The sequence below is a fragment of the Chiloscyllium plagiosum genome, unplaced genomic scaffold (assembly GCF_037043375.1).
Source record: "Chiloscyllium plagiosum isolate Xiang-an unplaced genomic scaffold, Cpla_swu_hap1 HiC_scaffold_3, whole genome shotgun sequence".
NCBI lineage: Eukaryota > Metazoa > Chordata > Chondrichthyes > Orectolobiformes > Hemiscylliidae > Chiloscyllium > Chiloscyllium plagiosum.
The window spans coordinates 30,321,847-30,342,205 of NW_028270141.1; the positions used below are offsets into that span (position 1 = coordinate 30,321,847).

The following is a 20,359-nucleotide window of genomic DNA, read 5'->3' on the forward strand; positions in this document are numbered from 1 at the left end:
CCCTTGCGCTGATCTACTGAAAGTCTGTAATCCTTATTTTTTTAAATTTATTCTCATTTTTCTAATTTATACTATGAACAACAGTAAATAGCATAACTTTGTTTTCCTTTCTGTTTCCCTTTATTTTCTGTAGTTTGTATCTGAGATCTGTACCGAGGTATTTTGTACCTAAGATGATGCCATATGGGGCAACATTGTAAACTTTTCACTGTAATCCTGTACTTCGAGACTTGAGTACATGTGACTTAAAGGATATTAGATTCTAACAAGTGGTAAGTAATTTTGACAAATTGCATTGAAATAGTCGATGGAGTTGCTGTAAAGAAATTTGGACCAGTAGACTTTAATAAAGAATAAAAGATAATTTGTAAAGCACTTTAAGACAATGAATTATCTTTGAATTGAGCCTAGCAAGCTCCCATAAACAGCAATGTGATAAGGTAATCTCATTTACTGATGTTCCTTGTGGGATAAATACTGACCAAGACACCAGTAGAACTCTCCAGCTCCTCTGCTTTGTACCACCAGGTTTTTCACGTTTACATGAGAGGGTCGGGATTTAATACTTAATCAGAAAGACAATGCCCCTGACAGTGTGGTAATCCATTGGTCAGTACTTAACTGGAGTGACATCCTCGAACTTGTACTCAAATGTTTGAGTGGAGCTTGAAATTCTGACCAGGAAACAAGAGAATCGCCAACTTGATCCTATTTGAGACAACTTCCCGTTAAATTGGTCTTGCTGCCGGGGGGATTGCACATTGGCTTGAGTGAGAATAATGTGGATGCAACTTTCACTCCAGGTTTTAAGTACAATGGAATCTGATGTCAAGAGCAGAATCAACAGTGAAGTTGCGAAATGTTCAGACTGGACTTTGTACTTCGTTCTATTTGCCTTAAGTGTTATGTAGCTTGAAGATCCCATTATAGTATTCGATCAAGTAAGGTGGGGAGGGTGTGTGTGTGAGAGGGTGTGTGCTGGCCGACTGCTCAGTATCGCCAGTTTTTCTCTACTTTTTTTTGTCTTTTGTATTATGCTGACTTTAATCCCACCCTTAACAGCACCCCGCGCCCCAGAATCATGGTAATATCTTACAAGTGGCGGCAACATAGGTATATTCAATATTCATCCCCGCGTGTTGCAATGGGCATGAATGGATGAGGAATGCGATGCCACCTCAGTGCTGGTGCCAGGGCTGAATCTTGTACATGTCTCCTTCATGTGGCAAAGTTGGTGGCTATTGATCTGCAACGACCCCGCTTTGTTTTAATCCCCAATGACCAACTCAGCACACGACTCGGTGGAGTTAATCCGGAAATGACCCCCTCCCTGTGAGTGAGGCATGCACAGTTGCCGAAGGGGGTTCAGCAGTTTCTGCAGCTGCGTGCTGAGGAAGTAGGTGGGACTCAATGCATGCATTCAGAAGAATGTTTTTTTTTCACCAAACCATCCACTGAAAGCACTAAGAAAGTACTGACGCAAGATGCACTTTGTTAAAGAAGGATCAAGGTTCCAGTCGATTGGTTGAAAATATATGCACCGAGCATCTCCACACGTCGAGTTGGAAGAATTATTCATTAAGCAGAAGCAAAGACGTGAGGATTCGGCCTCTTTCATCCACCTGGACAGATTGAGTCATAGCTCTCACTTACCCACGTTTAATCTAGCCCCGTACCAACGATGCAAGGGGGCGGCAGGATTGGCGCGGAGAGCCCCGTCATCCGGGTTAACTCGTGAACAAAACCGGGGACCAGTTGGATCCGTGAGTGAGACTTTCCCTGCACCGGGGAACCACGGGCGAGGAAGCTGCCTCTGTTGTAACTCGGGATTAAAGGGATACTGGAGACAACGGCGCCTCTCTGCTCCGCTTCACGTCAAACACTCGTCTGTTTTCTTTTCCCCTTTCCTCACCAGCTTCGCTATCATTGCTGATTGAAATTCTCCGTTTGCATTTTCACAGTTCGTCTTTTTTTTAAAGAAAACGGCTGCAAGGTCTAGACTGGCAGGTGGCTTTGCTGATAGTGATTGATGGCAATTTGATTTCGAGATACCAGTAAGTGCCCTGATTTTCTGAGTTTTTTTTCCTGGTGTACAGCGGTCATCAGGCATTGAATTAAGAGACCCGCAGTCGGGAATAGCCTCCAACTATTTAAATCGCACCACATCTCTTTACGGGTTGCTACCCTTTTTTTTTAATACAAATCTCGCTTTCCTGATCGTCGTTTTTGGTAAAATGCATTATAAAATGACCCAAAGGCCTGGATTGACAGCATGCAAATACGCTGTCTCCAGCAGGAGTTCACTTATTTGATTATTGCAGTGTTGCAAAATACTGATTAAAATCTGACGTGACTTTTTTTTCTTTTAAAATGGCAGGATATATCTAGAGATCGAATAGAGCTCCAATGTATATTACTTGTAACAGAGCCATTTCTGATTCTTTCCTGCTGTGTACTGATCCGATCCTTTCGCCCTGAAACTTTTGAAAATGGAACTGATTTTTTTTATTTTCACACACAACCTGGCTATCGCGCGTACTATTTTCCAACCGCCCACAGAATGGTTCCTTGCAGAAGATGCACTCAGTCCTTGCAGTGCTGCAACCTTCATTCATGCCTGATCGCTCCCAGTGAGCACACGACCGAGGGCCCGTTTTCGGCTGGGAGAGTACACGAGGTTAGCGTAAACTGTCCCAATCTAAAAGGACCGACCCCCCCCCCCCCCCCCAACTACTACCAATCAGATTGGGCCAAATGCAAGCACGATTTCTGTAAAATCTGCACAGAATTGGTGTCTCAAGTGTTCTGTTGTGTCAGAGAAGGAAGCGCAAGGGCGATTTTGAATTCAATTTAGCTTAGGCGAGGCAAAGATTAATTGGGTTGAGAGAAATGAATGGGATACTTGGTGTGTTTGTCTTGAGATTAAACTGATTCTGATCGCGTTCAAATTGCAATGGAACGACGCGCTACAATGCAGCCAGCGCCTGGCGCTTTAGGGTTCGATAGTATACGGCCCCAGCGAAGCACTCCCTGCAATATGGCTGATCGGTTGGTTTAGTTTTAGTCACAATTTTAATTCGGTGGATTGCGGTGTAACTCCCACGCCCCTTTTTCCTGCCTTGCAATCCTTTCGCTCCCCCCCCCCCCCCCTCCCCTCCGTCCTGGGCCTTCTATGCAGTGTGCAGCAGCAACAGGCTTTCTTCCTCCAGCCCCGGGGCTGGGATGTTATATCTGCAGTTCATTCATTGTCGGCATCTCTGACAGACGCTTCGTCAGTCAGCGAAATAGCCTTCAGTGTCCACTGAATTGTACTTCCCAGGGTTCAGATCCCGACCCACCCCGAGACTTATAAACGCAGCGTGCCTTTTGCTAATTTCACGATGGTTTCGATATACATCCCTTTCGTTTCACCAGGGAGCGCTCAACCTAGGGATATGCAGTTCAGCATCAGAAAGACGCTTCAAACAGAGCGTAATTTTTCTGCATTTTCTCAGTCTCGTTTAGGGAAAACTAATCCAATATTTAGCTACTCTGAAATGAACAAACCGTCCGCAGATAAATATAGAGTGAAAACTGCCTCAGGACAATTGTATGAATCTCAGGATTCTTATGATGCCCGAAACGTCGATTCTCCTGTTCCCTAGATGCTCCCTGACCTGCTGCGCTTTTCCAGCAACACATTTCCATCTCTGATCTCCAGCATCTGCAGACCTCACTTTCTCCCCATTGCAATTCGATCTGCCTTGTTCACTCCCTGCTGTCCATATGACGCTCACTTACGAGCATGTTGTGGCTGAGAATTGGGTTCAAACACTTCCGCCTAACAAAGTTGATTCCAGCAGGTTTTGCCATTGGTGCTAATCCTTTCATTCTCGGGTCGGCTCTGAACTGCACGGCGTTACGGGGCTACTCGTATCATCTGGTATTTATGCAACTATCTCCAGCAAAGTCCTATTGAAACGATAGGTGGAGGGAGTGGTCAAACTATCGGAGCGACAGAAATAAAGTGCACAGCTATGGGAACTCAAATTCTCTCCATCCACTCCCAAACAGCTGGACGGAGGAGAGGGGGTTCAACGTGTATCAGACACCTTTCTGCACCTCTCTGAAGCTGTAAGCACAAACTGTTTAGATTAGATTAGATTACTTACAGTGTGGAAACAGGCCCTTCGGCCCAACAAGTCCACACCGACCCGCCGAAGCGCAACCCACCCATACCCCTACATTTACCCCTTTTAACCTAACACTACGGGCAATTTAGCATGGCCAATTCACCTGACCCGCACATTTTTTTGGATTGTGGGAGGAAACCGGAGCACCCGGAGGAAACCCACACAGACACGGGGAGAACGTACAAACTCCACACAGTCAGTCGCCTGAGTCGGGAATTGAACCCGGGTCTCTGGCGCTGTGAAGCAGCAGTGCTAACCACTGTGCCACCGTGCCGCCCACCTGAGAGTTAAAATCACACAACACCAGGTTATAGTCCAATTGGTTGATTCCAAAGCACTAGCTTTCGAAGCTCTGCTCCTTAATCGAATTTATAACTTTGTCCACCCCAGTCCAACACCGGCTCCCCTAATCATGTTCTGAGTGGAACCTGTCGGACTGTAAATAGCTTTAGTGGCCATGCCTTGACCAACTTGACTTATTTCTCCCTCCCACCCGTGCTGAAGTCCACATTATGTCCAATACTGTAGACATGTAGGCTCACCATCCGCAGAAGCATTTGAAACTTAAATTCGCGAATCACGTGGAAACAGGGAAAGCAGGATATGTTCTCTTCACGTGGTTTGATGAAGCCTTTAATCATTTTGATATCCACTCCCTTGGGAAACGCAATGAAGCGAGTATTAGGCGTGGAGCGAAAGCAAAATTTCAGTTGTAACAAGATCGGATGGCAGTATTTGGGAGGAGAGAAATGGAGTTATTCGTGGTTTTCTGCCTAATATTTATTCCAAATCAACATGACAAAATTGGTCCATCTAGTTATTTTCATATTGTACAATAACAAACTCAAGCAACAGTCATATTTCCTACATAACAACAGTGACGATGTTTTAAAAGTACTTCATTGGGTTATTTGGAATGTCTGGGGTTTGTGAAAAGCATATAAGCTTTTTTTAAAAAATTAAAATGGTTATAATAGTGTCTTGTGGCTGGACCTATTTTCATGTAAGTTATTGAATGTAGCCAGTGTCCTTATTGTTGCATAAATCATTTAAATTATGATACAGACCAGTGATAAACTGGATATTATCTTGTGTGTATCTGAGATATATTGAAGACCCTACCTAGCCATCACTGCATGAAAAGTAACACCAATTCACATTTACTTTAAATGCAGCATTATAAGACAACAAAGACTCCAAAGAAGGTTGATGTCAAAACAATAACATTGTTTAGTAATCTTTCACAAGTAGTGCTGCTGTGGTAATCACAAACAAGGGCTATTTACAAATGTTTATTCCATCAGCCAAAATAGTCTACAATTTTCACTCTAGTTGACCTTCAGATTTGTGGACCCAATTAGCGATTTTGAGATGATGTGCATCATGACTGTATTTTTAAAATCAACTTGTTCAGGTATGTTTTAACACACCTCTTGAGCAAGTGGGACTAGAACCAGTCTCTTCTGGTTCAGAGGTAGGACACTATCATTGCACCACACAAAACTGTGAAATGGTTTCTAAGCCTATTCAGGAATCATAATTATTTTGTTATTCAGCATCATAAGACTACTGATCTGGCTAATTTATCCAATTTGAATTCAACCAACCAAATTAACTGACCATCTCTTTAGGGCTGCACTTCACTTCAAATTTGACCAGATATTTATATAACTATGCTATAATTGTTTTGAGGTAAAATGGTTTGGTTTGGTTTTTTTTTGTTGTATGAAGCCATTAATTGAAAAATATTTTTGATTGTCTCATAGGCATCCCTCTGCATAGAGAGTACAACAGGGAAGTCTGGCCTGATATTAGGGTCCTGCCGACCTATTTCAACACGCGTTCAGGACTTTGAAGCAGTAACAGCCTCAGTTTCTCTAAGCTCATCTCACAGGAGGTTGCTTGCAGCACCAAACCATACTTAGTTCACAAAGCATTGCTGGTAAACGTGCAATTTGAATACCCATATCAGGCTGTGTGGGAAGCAAAACGTGTCCGAATGAGGTGCCTGGTCCAGGAATTTATTGTGAGTTATGCTCGTAACAGCTCGGACTGGAGTTGCCCTATAAGTCAACCAATACAATCTTATCTAATCGATGGATCAGTCTGGTCAGGATGTATTTGTTGTCACTAGTGCTTCCTCTTTGCAAAAGAACGAGAACTTGGATGTCGAATCTTTATTAATAGGCATTCCTCGGAGTTCTTTCCCAGGACAGAGCCATGGTGGGGTACAAGTGGAAAACCATAGGAATGGGCAAACTCTGACCAGGGAGCAGGTTGAGCCCATCAAAACAACAGACGTCAGTGGGGCAAGGAGAGCAACGTGCTTGCAAGATGAGCCACTAGTTCTCTTGGAGCAACACGATTCAGGGCAGATACTTTGCCCAGGAACTAAGACACGACCGGAGGAGTCGGTGGGACCCGGGTTTCGGACGGTCCATTGGGACCTGGGTGGAGAGACCTCCTGCTGCACTGGGGAGACTGGGGCAGCGGGGTGCGAAAGCAGAGAGGGGGTGAGTGCAGATCCAGCTGCAACAACAGGAGGATGGACTGAAGGGAGGAGAGACGCGGGGCATCAGGGCAGCTCTGACAATGGGGGAGCTGAGGGGTCGGACGGGGAGGCGCCGGCAGGAGGTGGCGAGGAAGAGTCCAGTCAGGGGGACGGCAGCCCCGGCCCGCGGTCTTGCAGCTTCGGCTCGTCCCTCTGCTTCGCGGCGGCCACCGGCGACGAGCAGGAGCGGGTGTCAGCGCCGGAGGAGCGGGTGGTGAAGAGCCAGCAGCAGATCAACAACAACCACCACCAGCAGCAGCAGGAGCAACTCCGCGGGCCCCCGGAGGAGCATGGGGGCAGCTCGGTCCCCGTCCCTTACTGGAGCCTGGAGGCGGGCAGCGGAGGAGGAGGCGGCGGCGGCGGCGCTGCCTCGCCCCCACCCCCGTCGGCGGAGGGCCCGGAGCCCGACCTGGTGATCGAGGTGTCGGGCCTGCGGGTGCGGGCCCACAAAGCGGTGCTGGCCGAGCGCAGCGACTTCTTCCGGGCGCGGCTGTCCCGCCAGTTCCTGAGCCTCCGCGGCGGCCTGAGCTTCGAGGCGCTGAGGCCGCTGCTCGACTACGCGTACGGAGCGGGCATGGCGGCGCGGGCCGACAACGCGGCCGAGCTGATCGCCGGGGCGCAGTACCTGCAGATGCCGTGCGCCCTGCACTCGGCCGTCGACTCGCTCAAGGCCCAGCTGGAGCTCGGCAACTGCCTGGAGCTGCTGGGCCTGGCCAAGCGGCAGCGGCTGCCCGAGCTGCGGGAGGCCGCCTACAAGTTCATGAGCGACCATTACCTGCGGGTGCTGCGGGAACCCGCCGTCTACGGCCGCCTGAGCGGAGCCGAGAGGGAGCTCATCCTGAGGAAAAGGACGGAGCAGGCCCCGGCTGGAGCCTCGGCCTCGAGTTCTGCAGCGTCCGCCTCCTCCTCAGCGGGCGGCGAACGTTGTCTGGTGCTGGTCGACCTCAACGAGGTGTACGAGCGGCCTTCGCCGGCGGGGAGCCGGCCGGTCAGCCGGGAAGGGAGTAGGCCGGAGAGCCCCGAGGTCGGCTCCCCATCGGAGGCCGGGACGCCCCGGGAGGGCTCGGATGGAGGTGAAGACGAGGAGGCCGCCGCCCGCTGGCTCTACCGTCGCGACGCGTCCACCGAGAACTGGGAGCGGCTGAGCCGCCTGCCCGAGGCGGCGGCGGACGCCCGGGGCTGCGGCCTGTGCACCCTGTACAACTACCTGTTCGTGGCGGGCGGCCTGCGGGGCGCCGGGCCTCGAGCCCGACCTTCCGACCGTCTCTTCAGTTACAACCCGGCGACCGGAGGCTGGTCCGAGCTGAGGCCCATGAGGCAGGCCCGCTCGCAGCTGAAGCTGGTGGCCCTGGACGGCCAGCTGTACGCCATCGGCGGCGAGTGCCTCTTCAGCGTCGAGCGATACGACCCGCGGGCCGACCGTTGGAGCCCGGCGGCGCCGTTACCCCGCGGAGGCTTCGCCGTCTGCCACCAGGCGGCCGCCTGCTCTGGCTCCATTTACGTGTCGGGCGGCTCGCTCTTCTACCGCCTCCTGCGTTACGACCCGCGGCGGGACGAGTGGCAGGAGTGTCCGTGCAGCAGCAGCCGGCGCCGCTCCGCCGACATGGTGGCTCTAGGCCGGTGGCTCTACCGCTTCGACCTGGAGCGCCGGGCCGGAGCTGGAGCGCCCCTCGCCGTGATCTCCCGCTACAACACGGTGGCCCGGGTGTGGAGTGACTGCGGCTCCCTGCTGCTGCCCGCCGCCGCCCCGGTGCAGCCTTTCCGCTGCGCCCTCCTGGGCCGCGACCTTTACTGCGTCAGCCGGGCCTACAGCCTGCGCTTCACCCTGACCGAGGAGGAGGACCACAACAACGGGGACCGGGGACGCCAGCGCCGCCTCCAAAGCCAGCAGCTCACAGCGTGCGCCGAGGCCAAGGGGGTACTCTTCCCGGTCGTCCTCACCTTCCCCGACAGGAGCGTGACCGCTCACCACAAGGCGCCCTGAGACAGGCCCCACCCCTGTTCGTAGATAAGGAGGAAAGGGAAACGCCATTACCCTGTCCCCCACACTACTTCCCTGTACCCCCTGCCCCCACACTACCACCCTGTACCCCCCCCGCCACAGCCTCCCTATAAACCCCCTGCTCCCCACACTGCCTCACTGTGTCCCCTGTAAACCTTGCTATCATCCGTGCCTCCTGTAAACCTCCCTGTACTGCCCCTCCACCCCCACTGCCTCTTTGTGCCCCTCATCCTCACTGCCTCCCTCTATCTCCCACCTCCCTGTACCTGCTGCCCTGTACCCTCCACCTCCACAGCCTTCCTGTACCCCCATATCTCCCACCCCCCAACTTATACCTCATCCCGCCCTGCAACTACCTCCCTGTAACCCCTGCAACCCATTGCCTCCCTGTAACCTGAGCCCCCTCTGCTTCCCTGTGCCACCACCACATCACTGTGCCTTCCCAACTGCTTCCTATGTCCCCCACCCCTACTGCTTCCATGTACCCCTGCCTCCCTGTAATCCCCCACCCTTACTGCCTCCCTGTGCCCCAGCCCACCCACTCTCTATCCCCCACCCATGTGCCTCCCCCCCAACCTCCACTACATCTCTGCCCCCGCATCTCTGTAGTCCTCCCACTGGCTCCCTGCTCTCCCCCACTCCCTGTATCCCTCATCCGCTCCCTTCCTTCTCCACTGCCTCATTCCCTTTCCCCCTCCCTCACTGCCTACCTTTCCCTTGGCATGGAGCAAAGAAACAAGTGACAGCTGAAGTTTAGTGTTTTTTGTATCTTTTATAAAGTCATACCCTCTGACCATGGCATAACCATAATTTTGCTTCAAGTCAATCTGGCATTTTCTAAGTACAATTTAGATTCTGTCAGCAGCTTTTTGTTTTAAAATATAAAAGGATAAAAGGGAAGTTGCTGGAGAAACTCAGCAGGTTTGGCAGGATCTGTGGAGACCAAAAGAAACAAGTTTTATAGTCCAATTTGCTTATTTGGATAACAACTGAAAAAGGGATGTGGTTGTGGACAAATGATTTTGACATCCCTGCTGGCACCTTCATGAGTGGGTGGCAAGCAGTATTGAGCACATACCCTTGCCCAGGCCAAAGTCTGTAACATTGGAAACCGTTACTTGCAGTCAAGTTTTGAGGTGGCTAGGGTGGTGGGGAAAAAAGTATTATTTTTGGCAATTTAGTATTTTTGTTAAAAATATATTGAATCAGATGTCTGTTTTCATCTCCTGATTTTTCATTTGATTTTAAAGGAAATTAAAAAAAAAAGGAGAGGGGCACATAGTCGGCCAGTCAGAAAGCTATTTTGCATTATTGCCAAAAGTCAGAATTTATTCCCCAGCTGTGAAACACTGTTAAGTTGTGGTACTTGAGATGTGGAAAATGTCAAATCAGCGGTGAGTTAGTGGTGCAGTCAAGTACCCACTCTAAATTTGTGAGCACTGAAAATTTTCTCAAACTCTGTGATTTTGTTGGAAGAAATGAGGAATTAGTGATTAAATCAAAAACAAGCAAAATGATTTATCATTGTTATATAGACTAAATGCTAATCTGACTTTCTCAGATACTAATAGACCTGCTTTGTATTTCCAACATTTTCTATGAAGTAAACATGTGAAAGTTTGGGTTCATAGATTATCAATGACAATGCAATTATCATTCCAGGTTAAAGTGTTAAAACAAGAACTTGAAATATTGCTAAAATATGTGCATTTTGGATTGTTAATATGCCTATATTGAGACTAGTTGGATTTTGTACATTGTATCTCTTGATATTTTTCTAAAGCCTAAGTAGGTGATTCTGACTTACAATGTCATTTTTTACTGGCTTTTTAACTTGTGACAGTGACTATTACTGCTGTTAAAGTTGACAGGGATGACACAACAATACAATTATGATTTGGCCATTAACCAAAGGAAATAATTAACTGAAAATAATTTAAGCAGCCTAGGCAGTGAAAGTTAAGAGAATGCTCTAAACTTAGGTCAGGATTGAACCAAAATAATTTAAATCATGTTGCAGTGTGATATATCTAAGTTGTGGATTACTTTGTTAGCAGATATGCAAGTAATTTTAATTCCATTCAAGGTTTTACTTTTAATGGTTTGTATCTCTTCTGCATTCTTTGAGATTACTGCCTTGTAATTACAACCAAAAATGCACCCAATACAGAAGTGATCAGTGTGATATTAAAGTAGAGCAGTTGTAACATGCTATCATTGCACAGCTGCTGAAGTTACTTGAAGGTCACTATTTGTTTATTTGCTAGTTATGTTTATATGAAAACTCTCTTTATAGCCAAGGCATTAAGAGTTTTTTTAATTCCTATAGAAATGGTGATAAAAGGAAATTCGGGAGAAAAGTTAACTTGCTACCGTGTAGACCAGCGTACACTTGGGGAGAGAGAGAGAAAAAAAAATTTGGTATTGCTTGCATTAGCAGTCAACTAACTGAGCTAAACAATGAAAGCAAAACTTGAATAGTGTACAGTTATCAGTTGAATTTTTATCAACCAAGTTTGAAGTAGAGCTTAAACTTTCACTGCCCAGTATTTGTTTATATTTACACTTTTAATTGGATGATTAAGTTTTTGTGCTAGCACACTGTTTTGTTAAGATTGTGCCCAAGAGGTACAATAATATTAGCACACAAGGGCTAATTTGACCTTCTTGAGGGAAGAGACTGTACATAGTGCAGATTATGCATCCCATGCAAATTGCCTGTGTTCTAAAATGTTTGCTTTACCCCATCAAATTATGATGAATTTGTGGAATCAAAGGTGCAGCTGCTTGAGGTAATCTTGCAAATTGCGATAAAACAGGAAATACAGAAGTATAGTTTGACTTGATGCATAATAACCATGATCTGAATAAATTTATATTTATTATTACAGTCCATACAGTATAATATCTTAAACTAAGAAAATTGTGTACATCTTGAGTTTTCCTTTTAAACCATAAAGAATCCTGTTGCTCTGATCTTCCAGTGTCCTGATAGTAAGAGATCAGATATACCACTAAAGAGGAACCTCAAGCCCTCTTGGAAGTTCTGACACTGGGACTCCATGTGAAATAAGCCAGGAGATTTGAATTTCCAATGAACAATTCCCCTGCTTCTAGATATTCCGGAAAAGTATCCAACTCCGTTATAGTTGGAGATCTCCTACAGTTCCAGTTTACTTAGCCTGGTTAGTTATCCGCGAAATGTGAGACAGGATAAAAGCCTAGTCTAACTTCTAGGTAACTATGCAGTTCACCGACCTGATTACCTTATACCCAAGCAAATCCTGTTATTCCTCCACCCCCACACCACCCCTGACCCCACAACCTGACTATTTACTTCACACACGTATAATTTCTTTTGACAAGTAGCAGTCGCAAAATCCACACCTCTTCATCCATTGCATCAAATATCTCAAAGTTTCACTCAAAGTTGACTTGTTATATCAATGCAGAGAATATAATGTGAAATCTACCTCTGGAACATTGGAAATTTGTAGCTGTTGCACATTTTCCCCGGCATTTGTATTTCAAGGCGTACGGCATCCTACAGTTTGCTCCATTTGTTAGATTTTGTTTTTCCCTTCACCTTGAAAAATGTTTGTGCCACAACTTGGTGGAAGATAGATTTGATACAGCATGGTCAGGCCATCTGGGATCTTGCTAAATTGTGGTTTAAAAAATTGGTGTATCGGTTAAGATTTGTAGATAGATAAAGAACAGGGCTGATGCAAAGGCTATGGGATGAGTTGGAGTAAGTCAGGTATAGAAAGATATATGGGAAAGATCAGATTAAGTGAAGTGAGATGAAGAATTTTGGAAATTTTCAAGAGCAACTTATTACCTGCAGGAATGATATTCGTATTTCAGTTGCTTGAATTTTGGGTCAGAGAGATTGAGAAACGTTTGAAAATTGCAAATTTTATCATGAAAATGGTCATTGTTTAAAATAAATTTTGTGTAGAATTAACAAGACAAATGCAGCAATTTCTTGGTGCAGGGCTTTAGTCATGTTTCCATTTTCATGAGGCTGAAAGTGGAATAAATCCAGCATTTTATGGCAATTCACAGTATACCTCTTCCTCAGACATAAATTACAGGTTTGAATATAAACTAATAACTGCCCAGGGGACTTGCTGGTACTTTCCTAGCAGAGTTTGGACCATGACCTCTGCATTGGTCATCTCTAATGCTGAGTTCTTTGACATTCTCATTAGCTTTATGTTGCAAGTGACATTTTTGAAACTTATTTTATGTTTAAACCAACTAATAGTGCTTTGTCAACACCAGCTATAGTCTTCAAGCTTTCACTTACTATATTGGTTCTCATTCCTTTCCCACTCTTTCAATATATCCACTTTTCATAACTTTAGAAGCTGAAAATACAAAAATGGCATGTTGCTATTTGACGACCTTTGAATCCTAAATTCCTTCAAACTTAAAAGCATTCACTAGCTCATGCTTCTTTTGTTAAGGTAAATGAAGTTCAGCTTTCTTTCAGTCACACGAATAAGGGGCAAGCCAGTCCTTGTTCATATTAAGCTACACTGACCTTGATTAAGCTAAAGATTTTTCCAAACTATGCGTGTTTATAAATGGGAATTATAATTAGCAAAGTTGAATTAACTTAACTTTTTAAAAATTAAAATTACGATGAATGAAAATACCAGTTTTGGCTGGATTTAAATTATTTTAGTTAATTGAGTTGTAAATCAGTGTGAAAAACCCCTAAACGAGGACCTGAACTGACCACATACATTGGAGACAAGTAATTTAAAACTCCCATGGGAAGTCTCATTGCTTGAACTTCTTTGAAGGGGTTTGAAAGAATAAACTTTGAAAGATTGATTGTTTCCATTAGTTGGGAAACTAATACGTTGGAGGCGCAGTCTTGCGATAAGGAGCTGATCATTTTGGACTGAGCTGAGGAGAAATTACTTTACTCAAAATGTGAATGCCATTTTATGTACATTTTAGTCTGGGGTAAACATTTTTGGATTCTCAATACAGAAATTTGGGGAGAAACCAGAAAGTGAAGCTGAAACCCAAGACTAACTGTAATAGCTCAGTGGACTCAATGGGCAATGTAGTCTACTACTACCAATTCTTGTGTTCTTGTTCTAGTCACCATATTCAATCTAGCTCAAGTCTGATGTGAACGAGTTTTAGTAAGTCCTTCACTTGAGGAATATTAAGGAAAAAAGGCATTCCTCCTCCTCTGCCTCATCTGAATCCTTCTCTGTTGATGCTTAATCGCATAAATGGCAGAACTTTCCTGTTCTGGGAAAGTTGTAGTTCATCATTAGCTACTACCAGCTGTACTTTATACCGCACAACTATCAGCCCTAGACAACCGCTACAATAAAAATTTAGCCTATAATCATAGATGTTCTCCTGGATCATGGCGGACATTAAGCTCTACAGTCAGTACCTGTGAATGTATTTAAAGTCTTAGGAAATGCAATTTTTTTCCTTTTGTTTAAAACAGGACAGATTTTACTAAAATGATTCATTACTGGATTTGTTGCTTAAGGATATAGTCTGATCATGAATATACCCGTATTGTTTCCAGGATAGCAGTTAAATTTTTACAAGACTGGAATAATTGCAATAAGAACTGAGTTTATGAGAACATAATATCAGTTCCATGCTTTTAAAATCTAGCAGCATTTTCCATGCTGGGCTTTTTTCACATTTGCTTATTTGTTTGGCAAAGCAGGTTTTTGTTGCAATGATTTTTGTGTGAATGTGGCTTTCAGCATTATAGAGGAGAATTCTTCTCTGTACTTAGTATAAATTGTTTTATGATTTTATATGAATAATTTTCTTCCTCCACACTGGAAAATGTTAATAAAATTTCATGAACAACCATGAAATGGTTCTGTTAGGCAAAGCCAAAATATTGATAAAATCAGTTCTGGAAATGAGTCACCCCAGGCAAATACTCATATAAATTGCAAAAGACATAGTCTAACCTCTGGTAAATATGCCAAACGTTAAGAAGGCCTGTTCATAATATCCCTTGTATTATTGAAGGTCCGGTCTGTTTAAAAGGAGCATAAAACAATTGATGTATATTTTTCTGCAGATGTTATAATTAGTTTCAGATTATTGGATGAAGCCAAATTTTTTCCACTCATGATGTAAAATCTTTTTAAAACTCTTTGTACATTGCTTTTATAGGTTACTCTCTCATTCTGACCAAGGGAATAAGCAGCTAGCCTGATTTTAGTGGTTCATGAATGCTGCTGTTGAACTAGTTGCTTGGAGATGACAGGATTGCCTGGGGTGTACTGTAGTATATTCTGATCTCTCTTCCTTCTCCAAACCTACTTGTGGTGAAGCACTTTCCTCTGTCCACTAGGCAAGCAATTCAAAATAGCACGACAAACTTAGGGACTTGATATGTACCTGTATTGGGAAAGTGAGTATTAATCATGATGCGCCTGTGTGTTTGGGGGTGGATGGGTTACAATTACAGAAGTGTTGCATTAACATTTTGTTGCACTTGTAGAAATTTAGAATAGTTTTAGGGATTTGACAAATCAAAACATTTTGACCCAGTGTTTGATTGCTGTGCAACAACTCATCATTTGTTTCTGTCCCATCTTGTGTCCCATCCTGTCCCTTGAATGATTTCTGTACAGTCAACAACCTTTGTAGCACTTTTAACATAATAAAACTTCTTGTTGCTTCACAGAAGCAAAACACGTAGCAAATGAGGAAAAGATTGAGTTTGGTGGTGAACACATGATGCAAAGAGAGATTTTGTTGAGGCTTTATTAGGATGATTATGATTAGATTAGATTCCCTGCAGTGTGGAAACAGGCCCTTTGGCCCAACAAGTCCACACCGACCCTCCGAAGAGCAACCCACCCAGACCCATTCCCCTACATTCATCCCTGACTAATGCACCTAACACTACGGGCAATTTAGCAAGGCCAATTCACCTTACCTGCACCTCTTTGGTGCTGTGGGAGGAAACCCACATAGATATGGGGAGAATGTGCAAACTCCACACAGACAGTTGCCTGAGGCAGGAATTGAACCCAGGTCCCTAGTGCTGTGAGGCAGCAGTACTAACCACTGAGCCACCATGTCGCCCCTATGATAATGCAGTTGCAAAGAAGAAGGATTTAGCTGAGCTTTTCAGGGTGTTGGACCAAAACGTATGGAAGGTCAATTGCGAGCAGAAGGAATTTCTTGAACATTGTACACAGTTGAAGCATTGACATTTAATGAAATGTGAATACATTTACCCGTGATATCAGCTATCATGCTGTAATGTCAGTGGCACAATCCTCAGCAGTAACAAAGATCACAGAGTCACGACTTCCCATAATTTTCACAAACAGTTGTTTTCTTTGGGATTTGCTAAGAATTTGCTTTGGCCTCTTGGTATAGTTCTTCAAGTCTAAGTATGGAATCTGTTTTGCTGAAATATATCTTTCTAATTTTTGGTTTAACATCATCTAGAATAGAAACATAACATGTTAAAATTCATATTTTTACATATTTTTTATTTAGAATCAATTTAAGAATTGAAAGAGGAAACTATCAAATCATGTTCTTTTTCCCCTTAAAAGCAAAACTATTTTCCCCAAGCTTTTCACCATTTTAATCCATCACCAGAGAGTTAATATTTTCAAATCAAGGTCAAAGCATCTTGACAGTACATTTCATTACTGTATTTGTGCACTAAGTATACATGAAATGTGTTGTGCTACTTTTTCTGTACCATACTGTGTCTAATGTCATCTATAATGGAACTTCAAGCAGATTCAGTAGTCTGTTGTACGTTATCAGTGTGCATATGGGATTGATTTCAATCATTTTCATATTTTTTGAACAGTGGCTTAAGCTGAATTTTGTTTAGTACTAAATTATGGTGTGAATCCAAAAGCATCGGAAATGCATTCCAATCCAAGTAATTCCTTATATAAACCCAAACAATGTTATAAACTAGGATTCTGCCCTTGTGTGCTAATGTTGAAGTACAGAGTTAACCATTGACTGCTGAACCAAGAAAAATGAATTTGGGCTGTGAAATTGCATATAGTCTGTACATGGTTGTCTCGCAATTACCAATTTCCAAAATTGTCTGTTTTTAGTTATGCCACTTTTTTTTTAAAGAAGCCCTTACCAATAAAACCCATTTACCGCATTTGTTTGGTACAAATGTGCTCAATTTCATTATACATTATTTGAGGAAAAGTTTTGACTACTCCGTTGTATTGCATATGGAGATTCTGCTGTCTTCCCGCTTGTTTATTTTGTTCTCATACTTAGTTATCTGACATTATTTATGTACCGTTTTAAGTCAAATTAAGCCTATTTTGATGCACCCGGTTTCTAGGCATTAGGTATAACTAAGCTGTTTGAATAATCAATGTTGATAAATTAATGACTAACCAAATGACATTGCACTAATTAGTCAGAAAGCTAACTTTTTCATGAAATATTACTGACACAGCAAGTTGACCAAGTTTTGTAGTTATCTTTTGTACAACCTGTTCAGATATTTTTTGCACCTCTGGAGCAGATAGGGTTTGAACCCAGGCATTCAGGCCCAGAAGTAGGGACACTATCACTGCACCACAGGAGCCCTTCAGTCACCTTTTTTGTACTATGATTCCAAATCCAAGCTAATATTTTGCAAGCTGTCTGTGGGAGGGATGTAAATGCTGATACTTTGCTGGAGTCAATTGGTGTGACCCTTAACATTGCCAATATCCTTGTTGGGTCAGTAAAAATATTTGGCAGTGCATTTAATACATATTTAAATGGTTGTTTTGCACTGTAATAAGCTGAGCAAAATCCTTTTGAGTTTGAATGATTTCATTGATTTTTTTTATTGCAAAAATATACTTTATTCATAAAAATGTCGTTATTCATAGTACAGAACTGCTTCAGTAACTCTCTTTGCATATGAATAACAAACAAACATGGGAATTTCATATTTCCTTCAGTGATACTGTACATCCAATCTTTGGTCTGTTTTTGTTGAGTTTAGTGGTTTTGGGTAAACTGTTGTAATTCCATATCAGTCATAATGTCACCTTACTATTAGGGTGGATTCCCATGAAGGTGGAGGAACGTAGTTAAAGATGTCAGTAATGTGAACAGCTTATAGCTAAAGCATTCCCTAGGGACAATAATTTTTTGTTTGCAGCAGGTTGGAGGAGCTTGACTGAATATATGACATCATGTGATGATGATATTACATTGCAACCAGATTTGAGAAGACCATATTTTAACTGATCTTTGGATGTTATACCTTCAGCTACTGGGACTAGGGAATTACCTCTTCAATTTTATGTGGTCTTTTATTAAGCTCTGCTCATGTACAACGTTGATAGACTGCAGCAAAACCTCACTGTTGATACTAAATGTGGTAGATGAATACACTGTGAATGACATTACGATCAACCAGATCATAACTGAGGCAGGTAGAGAATGCCTGTGATTGAATTATTCCCTCAAGCTGTCTGTTCATCACTTGTTATGCTCCTAATGCATTGTTTTTGTTTTAAATTACAACTTCCTTTAAACTGCTGAATACCAATGAATTGATGTTCCACGTAATATAAAAGTCGTAAGGGCTTCAAACAAGTGGATAGGACACATCATAGGAGTCATAGTATAGTGATGCCAGATTTCAGAAAAAATATGCAGCACTATGTTATGTGTTTTGTAGATGTTTAAGGTACAAGCTGTTGAACCCTAAAATAGAAAATGTGTAGTGCTCAGAGTTTGTTTATAATAATGGAAACTGTTAGTAAATTTGTGACTCAATGATTCAAACTTGTATATTATAAGTGGAAATACAAATGTTTGCCTATTGCACTATAAGTGCAAGCAATGCATGTGGTGCCAAGTGATTCAGGTATCAAGCTCCTAATGCCTCAGCATGAAAATAGAGGTGAATGGCAGACAGTAGTAAATGTTCACATTCAATTCCATTACGGTGTGGATTCTGCTCATACTTTTAGAAGTAACACTGAAGTATTTTCAGACTTGTTAAACTGACAGATTTGAAGTGTTTTTTACAATATTTTTGGATCAAACTTTATCTATGATAAAAGCCAATTGAACTGCAAGTGGAAGATGATCTTGTGAAGGTAGAAGTATCAATATATTTGACAATTAATGGTGCAGCCACAGTGATCATCGTTAAGCACTGGAACGAACAATTATGTGGACAAAAACAAGCTCTCGGTTCATTTTGCCTCCATTTCCCCAAGTACTTTACTCTTCTAAACTAAGTCAGCACTACTTGGATACAATGTGCAAAACATAATTGAATGACAATTGATACTTTAAATCAAGAAATGTTAGTGATAATTAATGGTTCCATGATTATCTAAACACAGCATAATTTAATGTCGAATTCTCTTCCCAGTGTTCCCTAACAAAAGTGTAAAATTATGAAGGAAAAATTGATTCACTCTGGATTGAAAAGAATTATAATGTTTACGTTGGTAATTCTATGAACTGCCACCAGTTCTTTCCATTTCCTGTACAGAGGACTATGTACCATTTTGGTAGACTGTTAGAGTCAATTGTAAATAATGCACGGAGATTTTACCATCTTGTGAGAAGAGCTAATGTTGAAGGCTTAAAATGCACTGTGCAGCTTAAAGCATTTTTCTTAATTGTTTTTTGATGTATTTATTAACCTTTCATTTATGGACATTGTAAACTTTGAGTGAAAGTGTAAAACTTTAATACAGATGACTGCAATTTAACAGAACTGATGTTGTAATAAAGAGCTTAAATGCTGTGACAATTTTTAAATCTGTTTGTTGGATGAATTCCACAGAGTCCCATTTGCATAAATGTGAGAGATTTTCACAATTCTTTAATGCACTGTCATTCTTCCTGGTGGGACTTCTGACTCTTAATAAATAATAGCCTCAATTTCTAATTCTGTGTTATATGTCAGCATTGTCATTCTGTTTTATGCAGTATCATAATTAAGGAAAGCAACAATTGAGTCAAATGGGTAACAGAGAATCAGAAAATCTGTTTACCATCTCTTGATTTTTCTTTCTAACTTTCTTTAAGTCAATAAAGAATAGTAGGGCACAGGAAGGGGTCATTTTGGTCTACCAAGCCTGAGCTGAGTCACAATGATGTCTCAGAATGCTCCACAAATAGTCATTACTTTGAAAAGCAATTATTGTTGCAAAATCCCACAAATAATAAACAGTTAATTTGCTTTTAATTGGTGTTGATAAGGGGAGCAATGTTGGCCAGGGTAAGGGAGCTCCTTTTCAATAATGTGCTAGCTCTTAAGTGCACCTGGATAGAAGATGTCTCAGTATTTTGTCTGGAGTCAAAGACAACTTTAGTAAAGTGGTACTTGCTCAGTACTGTACTGAAAAGTCAGCTGAGAGCAGTACACATTCAGTATAGATGGCTGCTGTTGCTATGCAATTTTCACTTTGTGTTCACTGTCTGGATATGCCTTGGTATCATATCTTTATGTTCCACAGTGGGATCCCTAGTGGAAGTCTATCTATAAGGCACACCTCCCTCTTTCTATCATGGATGTGGATGGAGTGTATTGTATATAGCAGTCCCATGCAATGGGCATTTAACTTGGTTCACAAGGTTTAAGGCCACATGTTTCTG

The 20,359-nt window shown here is 43.0% G+C and overlaps 1 protein-coding gene across 1 annotated transcript; it reads left to right on the plus strand.

Moving 5' to 3' along the window:
- The first annotated feature begins 972 nt into the window (after positions 1 to 972).
- kbtbd11 (kelch repeat and BTB (POZ) domain containing 11) lies at positions 973 to 19,505 on the plus strand. The gene is made up of 2 exons (XM_087978307.1): positions 973 to 2,054; positions 5,939 to 19,505. The coding sequence occupies exon 2, from the start codon at positions 6,269 to 6,271 to the stop codon at positions 8,705 to 8,707; it is 2,439 nt and encodes an 812-aa protein (XP_087834433.1). The 5' UTR covers positions 973 to 2,054; positions 5,939 to 6,268; the 3' UTR covers positions 8,708 to 19,505.
- Positions 19,506 to 20,359: the final 854 nt, after the last annotated feature.

Excerpts from the sequence above, each read along its gene's own strand:
- kbtbd11 (XM_087978307.1), top strand. The coding sequence starts at position 6,269 with ATGGATCAGTCTGGTCAGGATGTATTTGTTGTCACTAGTGCTTCCTCT.